The 15,373-nt window shown below is 40.9% G+C and overlaps 2 protein-coding genes across 2 annotated transcripts; one reads left to right on the plus strand and one right to left on the minus strand.

Annotated features, from left to right (window-relative positions):
* Positions 1-296: 296 nt before the first annotated feature.
* LOC145467978 (neuropeptide FF receptor 2-like) lies at positions 297-1,553 on the minus strand. Its single transcript, XM_081451637.1, has one exon. The coding sequence runs from the start codon at positions 1,363-1,365 to the stop codon at positions 304-306; it is 1,062 nt and encodes a 353-aa protein (XP_081307763.1). The 5' UTR covers positions 1,366-1,553; the 3' UTR covers positions 297-303.
* A 3,318-nt stretch (positions 1,554-4,871) lies between these two features.
* LOC145468018 (uncharacterized) lies at positions 4,872-13,108 on the plus strand. The gene is made up of 4 exons (XM_081451683.1): positions 4,872-5,224; positions 10,500-10,544; positions 11,037-11,282; positions 11,638-13,108. Exons 1-4 carry the CDS (start codon positions 5,134-5,136, stop codon positions 11,718-11,720), a joined length of 465 nt encoding a protein of 154 aa, XP_081307809.1. The 5' UTR covers positions 4,872-5,133; the 3' UTR covers positions 11,721-13,108.
* The last annotated feature ends 2,265 nt before the right edge of the window (positions 13,109-15,373 follow it).

Raw genomic sequence — 15,373 nt, forward strand, 5'->3', positions numbered from 1 at the left:
CCAACCAATCAGAAGAACACAGGGGTGGTCACGAGGACACCGAAAACTAACACGACAGCATGACGTCAAAGTGGTACTTTCTGCTGCCTAGCAATTTTTCACAAAAACCGTGGGCTCATAAAAATAGCGTTACATTGTCATGGATTTGGCATAGAAAACGTTCAATATTTCATCCGCTACTAAGAGGAACATTTACACCAAATATAAAACAGAAAAGAGAACAAATAATTAGTTTACTTGGCACGCGTAACCTCGTTTCCATGCAGAATATTTGTTCTGGGAAAGAGGCTGGATCACCCGGTGTTAAACGACAGTTTTGCGTGAAAAACTACTTTTGCCGCGAAAAGAAAACGTCTCCATCTCCTCCGCTGAAGGTTCGTTTGTTCGCCTCCTCTGCGAACTGGTTCTTGATTCATCATTTCGGAATTCGTAGCAAATGGATAGAGGACGTAACAGATACTTTACAAATCCATGTCGCAAGTGTTTCGTAAGAGCTCCGTAGATCACTGCATTTAGGCAGCTGTGTAAGATGGCCAAAATGTCCGAAAATCGGAAAATGATGTCCGAGATTTCGACCCCTCGTTTGCCGCCAAAATCCAACGACATCCACGCGAGATGAACCGGTAACATGCAAAATGCAAACAAAATAACAATTGTTAATAAAACCTTGATGATCTTTATATTCTCTTCTCGAACTCCTCCAGCCGAAACCTCGCCACGTTTAGTAACCGACGCTCGCCGAACTTTGGTTCGTGTCAAATCGATACCGATTCGTATGTAGGCGACGGCTATCGTCAATAAGGGTAACAGATATTGCAAAATGAAGAGAGCTACGGTATAGCCTCTCTTAAAGCTGATGCTGGGCCAGTCCTCATAACATGTGCTGCCGTGGAAATCTTCTTTGAATTTTGAGGCGACTATTAGCGGTGTTGCTACCACGAAGGAGAGGAACCATATCGTTGAGATCCACAACAGGACAGTTTTCTTACAAGGCGGGAGCTCAAAAGGATGAAGGAGCACTTTGCAGCGATAGCACGCCATGGAAGTGATGGTGTAAATACTTGAACAATACGAGACTGTCACCATCGGCCATACAAACTTGCAGTAAAACCGAGAACCAACAAAACCGATCAACTCCACGTAGATCAACGGTGGCAAACAGAAAACGATCAGGCAGAGATCGGATACGCTGAGGTTCAACACGAAGAAATCGTTCATGCGTTTTCTCGTCTTTCTCCTGATCATAATGACCACTACCAGTAGATTTCCCGTGAGGCCAACAAAGAACGTGATGAAGTAGACTGCGAGGTTAATAGTTGTTTGCAAGGCGTTTGATGTGGTGTGATTGGCGGACGTGCCGTTCATTGCGTACGTGAGGTAGATGATCGGGTGGGTTAGTCGTGAAAATCCATACTCAAAATCGTTTCGTTCGGAACGAAGTCTCGTTGGCTTACGATCTGCTAGTTGGCATGTCTTATGCTGCTTTCACTCGAGTCCACAGACGTGGGAAAAATCCATATGTAGCTGACAATTCTGTTGCCAGGTCGTATCCACTGGAAATGAAGGATGGGTGACAGATTTAAGGCGAAAATTGCATTATATATTAAACGCGCAGGAGCGAATTGACAATTCCAAATGGCGTTAAAATTCACACACTAATAACTGCGCGAAGGAATATAACCTCTAATGTTTCATGCACTCGAGTTAACACCGCTGTCTTTTACGTTAGTGATGACACGTATAGAATAATTACCTCTTATGCACGCATTGATTTCTGTTTACACCGGAGAAGCCCTTACAAAAAATGGAAACCAATAATTCCTAGCTAATATTTAGTTAAGGTTGCCCTATTTTTTCATTTTGTTATCACGGACGCTTAAAAACGATAACTGGTTTTTGACGTCGATTAGTTTACGATATCTGTTCTCCGCGGAAACCAAAACGCATCAAAAATAATTTTTTCTCAAGACGTTAATTAAAATTTGACACGACAGACCGGTTGCTAGTCTGTATGTTGCCTTTGTTTTCTTTTTGTTTTTGTGGGAGTTGAATTAAAGTTTTAATTTTGCAGGTGAGATCGACAACCTTGATTACATGCGCTACCGACGGAAACCTAGCCAATGTATTTACAAATTAAATATACTGGGGAAAAGCCCCAAAGACGTTTTCAATCATTGTGAAGTTGAATGAGAACCGATGTGCCCAATTAGAGATTTGACGTCTTTATAAACGAAAACGACTGGCGTTTATTGACTTTTAACCCATTCACTTCTTGAGAAGAGTAAAGAAATCATCATCATACACAATAAGCTTACAGGTTCCAGATCTTGGCAGAAGCTAGATAATACGGTAACTATAGAATTTAACAAGTCCAGCCTGCGGACATAATCTAGTTGTTTTTTCCGGTTTTCCCAAATGAAACTTCGTATAAGCCAATCGTTCTTTCGGCAATTAGATCTCTCAAAGGCTTTCTCGTTGATAACCCTTGTTAAATTTAATTGCGAATCCTTAATGTCTTTCAACTCAAGTTTTAATATCGTTTAAATTTCTCGGCAATATTCCAATATGCCTTTTCGTGTGAAATCTGTGTCAGATAAAATCTGAGTGATATTGGGCCTGATCTTTATCAGTGGAGTTTTTCAGTTGTCGAAAAGAAGTCTCCACGGTCAAACTCAGGCATTACACAATCATCAATGTGATCTTACAAAATAGGATATGATTTCAAAAGCAATTTAAACTGGGGAACGACGAACAAAGAGTAATATTAAATTAATATCATAGAGATTATTAATTGTATTTTCATTGGGTGATTTGGGTATAAATGGGTTTTCTTTTGAGGCTCAATTTTCGTAAGATAGGCTTTTTTCTTTACAACAATTAACCACTGTTGAATTCGTAGGAAAAGCTCTCAAGCGAAACAAATGTTTCGGAAGCTCTACCTGTAAACAACGATGGAGCTGTGGAAAGGTTTCATCATCTTAAGAGAAGTAAGCATTCCGGGAATTTAGCCTGGGGTTTTCTTACACAATTAGTCATCATGCTCGGCCCCTTTGAAAGGCTTAATACGAATGTTTAGATTATCATGATTGAATAAACAGGCAGTTCAGGGGTTTCTTGACTCTAGGTATAGGGGAATATTTTTAAGGAAATTACAATATTGGTGGGAAGGGGGAGTCCCATGTAAAAAGGTCGGGGGGATCCTCGTCGTCTCCCTTAGCAGGGGGGGGGGTGTGGTAAATCACGGATCTCGGTCTGAATCAAGGAGTTCAGGAGGAAACGCCACTATTTTTAGCCGTTAACTTATCCTTAATGGTTGCTCTCAAAGTAAAAAAATAGCCGTTGTGGTATCTTTTAATTTAGGGGTCAAATAAAGTTCGAGCCACGCCCAAATTGGTCGCCTTTAGGGGTTTAATTCAAATTTTTCGACGAGCATCTCCAATCCTTTCACATGGCTGCAACCCCTCCCCCCCGCCCCCGACGGATTACAACATCGTATTCATGGCTGACCAAATGATCCCAAACGTTTTTGAGTCGAGCTGATTTAATTTTAATCACCGGAATATGCACGACAACCGTTACAACAAACTCCTGACAATACCAACAACAATTTTATTGGTAACTAACATGTGATTATGTCATAAAAAAAAAATTTAAAAAGACTTCTAGTTGCCAAAAATAACCACAAGGGGCTAGAAAAACAAGGCAGCCTTGCCCAGCCATGGGCAAGCCAGTTGAGTCCCACCATATGTTCTCAAAACTCCGCCGTCTATTACTTGGCCCAAAAGTAAACGTAGCAAAATATTGTTTCTCACAGGTCTGGTTTCTTAGAGCTTTGACCTCTTCAGACGGAAACACATAAACGTCAAAAAAGCAAGTTCAGTTACCGCGCATGCGTGAAAGTAGTAAATCGGCGGGAAACACTGAGGCACCCCCCTCCGCCCCTAAAGAAAGATCTTTGCAATTTGTTTCAAACGCGCGCCACAACAATTTCCTGGGTCTCACCCTGAGCGTGGTCAAACTATGGTTACTGAAACAAATCGTGAAAATCATGCGTGTGGCACCTAGTTAGCATTTGTTTTAATCATTTGCTAGAGCTAGGGGAGGGGAAGACCAGGTCGACCCAAAACAACATGGAGGAGAATGATAGAAAACAAAAAGCCAGCTGCTGGTGGCAGTCTCGAGCGACTGTTAGCGCTCTAACAGGAAACCGAAGTGGACGGAAGCTAAGGGCAAAGTCAAAGCCTTATGTGCTTATGACATGGAGAGAGATTGGTATACATATCGGTAGGTCTAGTCATTCAAGCGAGCGATGATATGCGAATGAACAAAGGATCAATCTTCTACGATGCAAACCGGAGTATATCTTTGCAGCAACGTAAATTCTCACGGAAACTGTAGTGAGGTTATATAAAAGTTTTGGCGTTTTTGAATGGACTATTTCCACACATTATAATAAGAACGACTATTTCGGGGACGAGGCGAGCATTTTATGACTTGAGGAAATATTTTTCTGAACGACTGAAGGGCAAAAATTAAATTACATCACGTTCACGATAAACAGAACGGTAAACTAGGCTTGGTCATAGGGGATCTGAAACATCTGGCTACACAATTCTTGAATGTTGAAAAGAGTTCTGCTTACCTTTCTTCAGTCTAACTTGAAGTATTGAAGACAAGTGCTTATATTGCATAGAAGAAAACAAATAACCAAAAAGTATCGTGCATTGAGTTTATAGCATGCACACGTAATATCTGAAAGAATTTTACACATTCTTTTCAAGTTTCCGGCCGTTAATAGGCAAATAAATTAAACAAACCGTCTCGCCAAACTAATGCAAGGAAATCAATGTTTAGATGAATCATTTAAAACATTCTATTCAAAATCGTCAATGTGTAAATAAATTAAACAAACAGAAACTCCAATCAAAGAACAGTACAAACTGTCAACCAATCACACTCCTTGAAACAGAATACATCAGTTCCCGACGGAAATAAATTTGTCATATAAACAAGGTCTCACCGGATTCTTTGCAAAGTTGTGCCAAAAGTTGTAAGTGTTGTCTTTCCCAGGAAACAAATAACTTTTCAACAAGCACGTACGGCAATCTAAACTCCTTGTTTTGCTTGGCGAATATGAAGATGACATCTCAGAAGGTCAAATCGCTTGTCTTCAATTCTTTGGTCTGTTTGGTCGCAGTTGTATCTTTCTGTACACGTAACGCAGGTAGGTAAGATAAAACAGTCATAAATAGCTAATTTTACAACTGAAGCCACTTAAGGTTTAGAATTGTCGGCTAGAGAAATTCACCAGGAGAAGAAATAGCTTTTTTTTTATCTCGTACCTCGGCTTCTATTTTAAGTGTTGTGAGCTTTGTGTTCATGTTTTGGACCTATACGAAGGCGCCATAATTTAACGGTTTAGCTTTTCATCTTAATTTTGGATGGCATATGAGCTACTTGTAAAATTAACTTGTTCTCTGTACTAATAAGTATAACTTGGGAAGTGTCATAAAATTCCGAGCGGCGCTGAAGGTTTGTGAGCCAAAACGTTTCAAGCAGGTGACTGATGGTCAAAACCAGAATTATCGCGTTTATCTATTTCACCGACAGTTACATCAGGACCTGGCCCATTGAGGGAAGGGAGGGGAGGGGAGGGGTCACAGATTGAGAAGAGTGTTTTCGTTCTTCGTTTTCCAGGCAAAACGTAACCCTTTTCCGACCAGCAAGACGGCTACTCGCTATCGCTATGAGCCAATGTTTTTGTTTTGTTTTTCATGGCAATGTATCTACCTTCTGTTCTGTAATGATAAGTCCACTATTATCAAGATTTTCGTTTGTCATTTGGGAACAAAAAATTTTAATTTGATACTGTTGAGAAGAAATTCAGGGATCAGTTTAAAGAAAATCGCATTGTGGCCGCGCAAAAATATTCGAAAGGCTTGCGAGACTTTTGGCGCCAGAAGAGTTCCTTTTATGCTAATTTCATTGTTTAGTTTCATACAAAGGATAAAAAGTAGAATGGCTTGTTTACTTTTAACATCAAACAAAGCTATCTTTCGTTTACAAAACACACAAAGCCTCATGACAATAGTTGGCGAACAGTGGAATAAATGTGGCACAATTCACTCTTTCTGTTATTTAAATCGGTAATCAAACGCTCACAAAGTTACAGGCCCTCAGTTATGTTAAGATTCCAAATGTCTCCTTGACGGAAACAAATAGGGTAACGTGTAACACTGTATAAAGGTCTACAAAGAACAATGTAAACTATTTTAACTGATAGTTGTACTCTGTATTTTTAACTCGTAGAACTTTTCACGTACAAAATTACCTTTAAATTGAAGGAAACCTAAACACATCAGTTTACCAAGATAGAAAAACACAAAAGAGAAACTAATAAACCAAAAAGGAACAAGGATAGTTGAGGATGGAGAAGATTAACACGGATTACAAACGAAGAACTTAAAAATTTAGGCTAAAGTTTTCAAGATGCTCAAACCGTGACGTAACTCCTTAATGTTGATGATAGTGAAACGAAATCTCCTCTGAGTTTTCTGTCAAGTAAAAGGCCCCGTCCACGCGACGCCGGCGGAATTTGAAAACGGAGTTTTCACTAAGAAAACGTATCAAATGTTTTCAGTCCACACCGCTCCGGAGGAATTTAACCCTTTGAAAACCAACTACGCATATATGCGTAATTAATGCTAGCCTGCAGAGCAGGCGAGACTTTTTCGAGCGAGCGCTCACATCGTAAAAAGTTTAGCCGCCATCTTGAATTTTTCATGCAGTGGAAGACTGGGGAGAGAAAGAAAGTTTTACCAAGGGGGTGAATGATAGACAAGAGAAAGGATAGGGGAGGGGTGGAGCGAAGAAAATCTCGCCTGCCCGAGGTCATTGTTCTTTTAGGAAACTCCGTTCGCCCACGAACGGAGTTTCTGATTGGTGCGGCTTGACCCTGCCTGTCAATTGTCTGTCAGTCAGTTTCGTTTCGTTCGTGCGGGTAAGAAACATGGCAAACTCTGTCGAAAGTGATGTTGTTTGTTTCGATTCCGCTCGCGAGGAATCTCTCAAGCGTTTATGTGAACTTGGAATGTCTCGCGAATTATGAACGGAGCAAAAAGACGCAATTTCCACACTGGTATCCGGAAAAGATCTGTTGGCAGTGCTACCCACTGGCTTTGGGAAAAGCTTAATATTTACGTAAAATGGGGTTGACTAGCCTACACGACTTCTACGGTTCGTGACATTTGCACATTTGCCGTTCTCTGTTCGGTCACTCGACCTTTCTTGTCGCTTCACTCGTGTTCATGAAGGGCACTTCATGTTGTGTAATAAGGAGGAATTTTAAGCGGAGTTGAGCCGTTAGATCGTGCTATGGCAAATTTTTATAAGTCAAAGGTCTGCATGGTTTGCGCTGTTATCTGCATGTCGACTCGTTGAGTTTGACACCTCTGTAATTTGCCATGTGTTTATGCATTGTTTAGGCTCATTTCTATTGCAAGATATGCTTTTTAGTCTCCACGAATTTGCTTTTGAGGGACAAAATATGAAATTTACCGTGAACATGTTGCTTACTTGCATTCTATATTGTGACACCGGGCCCGGCTGTGACTAGAACTGTTTACAAGCACAGTAGGTAGATCCTTATCACGGATATCATATTTGTTCTCGTACGATTTCCTTCGGAGACGCTGTAGCTTTACTTTGAGAAAGCTATACGTTTGTCTAGAGACATTCTTATGTTTCTTGCAGCTATCTGATCGAGCTTATGTTTCTCTTGCTCGATGTATAGGTTTATTCCTCCTTTGGTTGTTCTGGCACCACATGATTCAAGTGTAGCTGTTTACGCGCAAGTTCCGTTAACTGTTTTGCCTGTTTTATATGCCATTGTTCGGCTTAGTTCAGGCAAGACCATGGTTTCGATCCTCCATGTGGATCTCATCAGTTGCCGGTATTTCTAAAATACTCTGTACGTCTGAAGTCGCTAGCGCAACAAGTAACTCTGTGAGAATGCAAGACATCCTGCGGCTTGGCACAAACTTCTCGTGGTGTGTACGCTTGTGAGACTTCCGGTGTCGAGAAAACCTCATTTTGATTGGTTACCCGCTCATTTCCGGAAATGCAGTGAAGCGCAACTAATCAAGAGGTGTTTCGCATTTTAACGGGCTTTTCGGGCAGGCGTCTTCTCATTTTTCCCCTCCCCCATCCCCCACCGTCTAACCTGGCGGTCTAAAAAGGTGGTCGCAAGGTTGTAACGCTAACTCGCCCCAATAAGACGCCTGCACTGCAGGTTAAATTAATGGTCGTGCTCTTTGTATCACTTGTGACGTCATCAATTTAAATGTCATCAGATATTCTTGATAAGCTGACAGTGGTGCTAGGCTAGGCCTTTCCGCACAATGGTCAGGTTTAGATATCGACGACATTCCGACGTCGCAAATCGACACACAAGGTTATCAGTTTTGGTGCAAAAACGTAGCCTACGTGTAGCCGTAACCACCCCCCGAGGAAAAACGGGAGGGAGGGAACGTCTACGAAGAGCTGACACGAATCGTGTTATGTGACGTCACAGTAATTCATGTAAGTTATGTAAACAAATTATATTTTCTGTCTGTACTCGTGTCCTCGCGCAGACAAAAGCCTCGTAAATATTTATTCTTTCGAGTTTATTTGCAAGTCAATGTCCCTTTTCAGTCCCCTTTTCAAGTGTATATTGTGTTTTAAAGAGATTGAAAAGGATTACGAGCGATGTTTGGTCCAAAGCAAGAAGAAGACAATTTTTGATGTAAACGTCGCGCTCGCAAATTTGGAGTTCCATGAGTACGCTACATCAGAGTACATTTGTAGGCAGTGTCATGTTCTCCTCAAGAAGAGAAATAATTTGCAGGAGAACCTGGAAGAATTACAAAAGTCTATGAGAATCAACTACGCCACAAGTTTGAAGAAAGTTGGCCTTGTTTTCCAGCCGAAAAATTCGCTAGAATGCGCGAATTTAAGTTCGAAGAGGTTGACTAGCCTAAGCGACCTCTGCGGTTCGTGACATTTGTACATTTGCCGTTCTCTGTTCGGTCACTTGACCTTTTTTGTCGCTTCACTCGTGTTTATGAAGGGCACTTCATGTTGTGTAATAAGAAGGAGTTTTGAGTAAAGCTGAGCCGTTAGATCGTGCTATGGCAAATTTTTAAAGGTCATAGGTCTGCATAGTTTCCGCTGTTATCTACATGTCGCTTCGTAGAGTTTGACACCTGTAATTTTCCATGTGTTTATGCATTGTTTAGGCTCATTTCTATTGTAAGATATGCTCTCAAGTCTCCACGAATTTGCTTTTGGGGGACAAAATATGAAATTTACCGTGAACATGTTGCTTTATGCTTGCATTCTATACTGTGACGCCGGGCCCGGCTGTGATTAGAGCTGTTTTTACAAGTACAGTCGGAAGATCCTTATCACGCATATCATATTTGTTGTTGGTCATTCTGGCACCACATGATTCAAATGTAGCTGTTTACGCGCAAGTCTGTTGACTGTTTTGCGTGTTGTATATGCCATTGTTCGGCTTAGTTCAGGCAAGACCATGGTTTCGATCCTCCATGCGGATCTCATCAGTTGCCGGTATTTCTAAAATGCTCAGAACGTCTGTAGTTGCCACTTACTAGCGCAACTCTAAACTCGTACAGATGTGAGAATGTGAGACATTTTGCGGCTTGGCACAAATCTATTTTAGCCAATCAGTATTCTCGAAAGTATTGCTCGCGGTCTTTATCCAATAAGGAACCATTATATATTTCCATGCAAAAGCGTGACGTCACATAACACGATTCGTGTCAGCTCTTCGTAGACGTTCCCTCCCTCCCGTTTTCCCTCGGGGGGTGGGTACGGCTACACGTAGGCTAGCAAAGACGGTGGTAAAATGGTCCACAACGCCAAATTTTGGCTTATGCGCATGCCCGTAATTGAAGTTTTGCTCAATTTTGTACCTAATCCTCCAAAAACCTCTTCTTTTAGTAAAAAAAAAGCTCTTGGCAAAACTTAGGCTTATTTAGCGTCATGGCAGCTAAAAAACTTGACTAAACGGTGAAAAACGGTATTTTTTGGCGAAAGTTTGGTATTCAAAGGGTTAAAAACGCAACAATCACCGATCATTTTGTGTTTGTGTTTGAGGAAAACTCGGTCAGAAAAATCACATGATTATCGTGACTTTTTTGAAAAGCTCCGTTTCCAAAGTGTTTTCCATCCACACCAAACCGCAAAGCCGGCGTTTTCAAATTCCTCCGGTTTGAAGAGCCTTTTCGAAAAGCTTCGTTTCCGTGACGGATTAGTGTGGACAGTAGGCCTAGGTGTGGAAATAAAACTGTGTTTTTAAAATTATCCGGCGTAGTGTCGACGCTGCCTGATAAGAAGAGGTGCCGGTCGAGGGACTGGTCTGGAATCGGCTAGTGGCTCAATTCAAAGAGATTTCAGTATTGACATGAAATTGTGCTGTTCATTCCACAACCTAGGTGCAACCCGCTGTCTGTTCACGCATAGGGATCCTCATTGTGATGGTGAGTGAACAGATAAGGAACAGAGTAATATCCTACCAAGATCTTATTGTGTTTGCTGTGGGAGATCTGGGTCGAGATTAGTAGCAAATATAAGACGCGCTAGAATCCAGTTTCCGCGCGCATTTTCTCCGTAATCAAACAGATGAAGTGCGAGAATACGGGTAGAGGAGTACAGTCGTATTCTGGGTGGGTCCGTCTTCGAATCGTCACAAGTGGATTGAGTTTGCTGTTGGTTCTCCCCTTGCTCCGAGGGTTTTTCTCCGGGTTCTCAGGTTTTCTTCCCTCCACTAAACAATAATAACCATTCGATCTCGGCGAAACAATGGCGAAGAGCCTCTCCGTGGTATGTACCACTGCAAATCCTTGTTATTCCTGTCCTCCTAGGATGGAACGGGGGAGGAGGAGGGTCTTCCTGTAAGGCCTCTGAAGAATATTTTTATGGAATCACTTAGCGTGATGCGAACTCCATCAGATTTCGTTTATGATTTTCAGTTATAGGCAATCTGCCCCTACAACTGAACTGCAGCTACCCCGGGAAATGGTTCACTATCAAAAGTGTTAGCAAAAAGAACGACGCAGGAGAATGGCAGGAAGTTCCTGCGGCGGTAGGCGTCATTAAATTTGTTTGCAAGACTACTCGAGTTCAAGGTTTTGGTTCCTATTGTACTGTTCGCGGCAAAATTCCAGGGATAAAACCAGTCGATGAAATCAAGGTGGAATATTTCTGCTGGGAAATTGGTAAGATTTGAACCCATTAAGTAGTCTTTTTCATGAAAGAAATCGCTATTTCGAATGTTTTCTGCGAGATGAGAAGCCGGGGGGGGGGGGGTACTCGCAGACAAATTTGGTGGGGGTGTGCGGCCCGCTTCCCAAAATCCTTACCCTACTTATGACCAAAATCTACGATTTTCCCTACCCTATTTATGACCAGACCAAAAATTTGATACCCAGTTTATGACCGTTGTGGCTGACACAGTTGCCCTAGACATAATTTTTCAAAGGCTTTTGCTTATGGCCTTGCCTTTGGCCGTATGTTGCCATATGTTCGATAGTATTTCAAAAGATGATTAAAATTCTACTCTTTTTTAAACAGATCCTGATTTGCTTGGAGGTTTCGGAAAGAGATCACGGAGCCAGCTGAAGGCCAGAATATTATATCGAACAAGGGGCGTCTAGAAACTATGCCAATAAATCGTGCGATTTATCTACACGTTGACTACAAACTGAACATAATCATCCTTGATGTCTGAAGACTTGATTCTTGGCTACTATCTTAAAGAAAAATACCATGCATCTCATTAATGAAAAATAAAAGAATATAGCGGGGTTTTGATTGTTTGGATTTTAAACTGTATTTCAATTGTATTTAGTAGTCGATCTAATAATCCTATGCTGTTTGTGTTATTGGTTTCTCGATCGTTTGCTTTTGTCAAAACGATTTATTAAAATAGGAAATGCTTTGGATAACAACAAGTGTAAATTTGTGTTTTGTTTCATCGTTTTCTTAGCGTAACACGGCTCCCTCGACCCTCTTCAGGAGAAACGATTGTGGAGTAGAGAGGTGCCATGAGGAGGGGATAGATAGAAGGTTTAATTTGTGTGGAGTTGCTGGATTCTCAGTCGCTGTACGTCGAAAAAAATTACACCATTCATCTCCGCTATCAGTTAAAATTTGACAGATCAACTTTCATTTCAGTTTTGCTGTTTTGTAACTTAACGGTGGTGCCCAACCTTTTAGCCGAAAGGTGTCGAGTGGCATCTGATGATTTCCGAAGAGCTTTCGATTGAATACGAAATGTTTGGAGACTTGAACGAACACTGCTTATAACTTTCCGAAGACCTTAAAACTGTCACAAAGAATTTGTGGGGAGCTCTAAGGCATAAGCCATCTTCGCTAAAAATTTTTTCTTTAGGAATAAACCACACAGAAACTGACCAATTTCGAGTTAAATCTTTTTTTTCTCGAAAAAGGTAGCAGCTCCATTTTAATATTTAAACATTTCGTTTCAAACTTTAGTTTCTCCTAGCAGTCATGAAAAGATAAACAAATGGGGCCAACAACTCAAAACAATCGTTAACAAACATGAAATGCCTCTTCGCGTTAAAACGGCGAACGGCAAACTTTTCACGTTTGCTTGTTAATTTGACACATGGGAATATTTTGTAAGAATATACCATGTGCTCAATGGTGGTATACGTCCATCTTACATCTAAATTATGATTATGCTATTAAATACGGACAAAATTATGTGATAGCACACTTACAAGTATAAATACAACTTCATACCTGTGAAACCCATTCGAAAGACGGCCCAAACAACTTTTCCTGACCTTGTTACAGAGCCTTGTCTGAAGGGAATCTCTAAAATCATTACAGCAAAATCCGGCACCAGCCTTGTCCTCAGCAGTCTTCACTACTTCTCTGACCGCTCTCTCGTGGCTGCTTCCACAAGTTCTCCTTTGAAATTGTTTCAGAAGGCAAAGGTGATTAAGTGGTACAAACTGCTTTACAGTCTTTTTTTTAAATCGAAATTAGAGGGAATGTACTTTCTTTCAAACGTAAAAAAACTACAGTGATAACCAAGAAATACTTCTACTCAGTCAGCGCGAGTTTGTCGGACGTTATTGTTTTTTGGTATCACCCAACTAGTGGACTAATGCAAATCCTGCATTTTAATTGGCTACGCTACTAGAGGACTATTAGTAATAGTCCTCGAGTAGCGAAATTGGCGCGATCGAGCGTGACGCTTTCTTTCGTTTTATTCCCAAATAAATATTTCTTCAACTTGCATTTGCTAACATTATTGTTGCTTTTCTGTCCGACTAGTTGGGTGATACTAAAACAATTAGACCCTTCGCCCTCAAGGGCCACGGGTCAATAGCCCATTCGGCTTCGCCTCATGGGCTATTGACCCGTAGCTCGCAAGGGCTACGGGTCTAATTGTTAAGTAGTCAGAGAACCATAGAGGACATAAGTTCAAAGTGATTCCTCAGAAATATATAAAGTGTCGCACGATATTGTTTGAACTTTCCTTCTCAAACTCATTAATAATTCATCAAGTTAAAACAAAGAAAATCACAACCGTGAAGGATGTTTGGATACCTGGTCTTAATTAGCATAGATTTTGACGACTTTACTTCTCTGTTTACTCCTTAGTTTTAGTTTCGATTGAGAAGATATATCAAACACTCGAGGCAGTGTTTCATCGGCTATCCAAACACCTCGAATTTCGTCAAAAATACTCCGCTGCGCGTCGTATTTTCAACTCTCTTCTCGGTGTTTGGATATCCCGATGAAACACTGTCTCTCGTGTTTGATATATTACTTCCATGTTCCCTACCAAGCACTGTTTTGAAGCAAAGTTTTAAAGTTATATTTTAAAACAAAAAAAGCATATAGAACAAGTATTGTATAGCCTATGAAAAAATCACACAATTTTAATCGACATCGACTCAAAACGTTCCTCGAGTTGTTGTTTTCTTTCAGTCATAATTTGCATCCTCCAGTAACAGTTTTGTGCACGCTTTAAGCTATATGTTACCCCTCTTCCGAACAATTTTTTCTTTAATTTTTTTTTAACGTAACTGAAGATAATTTCAACGCCAAAATTTTGCAGTAAAAGTATAGGTCACAAAGCTCGTTTAATACAAAACAAGCATTTATTTCGCAGTCGAGCTTAGCTTGAAGGAAATCTCGTGATAATTTTGTGCACGCGCTCGTGTGCGTGCGCCAATAAACACAGAAAGAAAAATAAATACATGCACATAAGTTCAGGACCTGAAGCAAACACCTATTACTTTTTTGATAAAACATGAAAAAGTAAGCTTAAGCATAACGTAAAAGACCGTACCGTTGTATTTTGTGCATCCTTCGTCTGAAATGTGAAAGGTTCTAGCCGGTTCGGAAACTCCATGGCGGAAACAGTATCTCCCATACAAAAGCTCATACGATGCAAAGTCCCACTTGGCAGCTAGGTCGCATAAATGTTTTTCAGCTCAGACTGCTTCGAACTGCTATCCACGGTTCCTTCTTCAACTTGACCGAAGAAACTTTAAAGACCTTTAACCACACCACACGAAGCATTTTTAGTATTGATAAAAAGTCACGACTCGTCAACGCGACTTTTCGCGCCGTTTTAGTTCGTGGTAAGGCGACCGAAAAGCCTCTCGGGAGCAGTCTGATTGGTCACGCAAGTAAGGTAACGCTAGCTAGGCAACGGAATCATGGGGTCCAACGCTGTCCGTAAGTCTAGACAATGGTAAAAGTGCGTTGGTTATTTACAAGTAAAAGTTACGCTATAAATTCACGTCTATCCAGGGTGAAGAGGTCAACCACCTCAGCTGACTGTCATCTCAATATTCTCAGCCATTACTTAAAGTCCCCATTCCAGGCATTTCTGACAGTTTAATACCATGCACATCCTCTAGATTAAGACTTTTTTGGGTTAGGGGCGGGGCGGGGGGGGGGGGTGGGAGATATCGTTTATAAATAGGGTCAACCTCACGACCTCCCCTTTCAAGAGATATTTTATTACTGTTTTTCTTTATAATTTTCTTTAATAAAGTATTTATTGCATTGTATTATTGTATAGATAAACTACAGTCGAATCCCAAGTTTTCAAACTTTTAGATTATTTGAAGCTTTTTTTTCCTCTTTGCCAAAAGGTAAGGAGAATTTCACCCTTTTTTCACACCTCCCAGTTTTTCGAGCCAATTTTCCTTCCCCTATGATGACTCGAAAAGTCGACATTCCACTCTAATGATAAATCAACGTATCTTGAATTTCAGCCTCATCCTCGGGTCGTACACTCCTAAGCAGAAAGCTATAC

The sequence above is a fragment of the Orbicella franksi genome, chromosome 14 (assembly GCF_964199315.1).
Source record: "Orbicella franksi chromosome 14, jaOrbFran1.1, whole genome shotgun sequence".
Taxonomy (NCBI): domain Eukaryota; kingdom Metazoa; phylum Cnidaria; class Anthozoa; order Scleractinia; family Merulinidae; genus Orbicella; species Orbicella franksi.

Excerpts from the sequence above, each read along its gene's own strand:
- LOC145467978 (XM_081451637.1), bottom strand. The coding sequence starts at position 1,365 with ATGAACGGCACGTCCGCCAATCACACCACATCAAACGCCTTGCAAACA.
- LOC145468018 (XM_081451683.1), top strand. The coding sequence starts at position 5,134 with ATGAAGATGACATCTCAGAAGGTCAAATCGCTTGTCTTCAATTCTTTG. Across the intron at positions 5,225-10,499 it reads TTTCTGTACACGTAACGCAG|GTGCAACCCGCTGTCTGTTC; the intron begins GTAGGTAAGATA and ends TCCACAACCTAG. Across the intron at positions 10,545-11,036 it reads TAGGGATCCTCATTGTGATG|TTATAGGCAATCTGCCCCTA; the intron begins GTGAGTGAACAG and ends TATGATTTTCAG.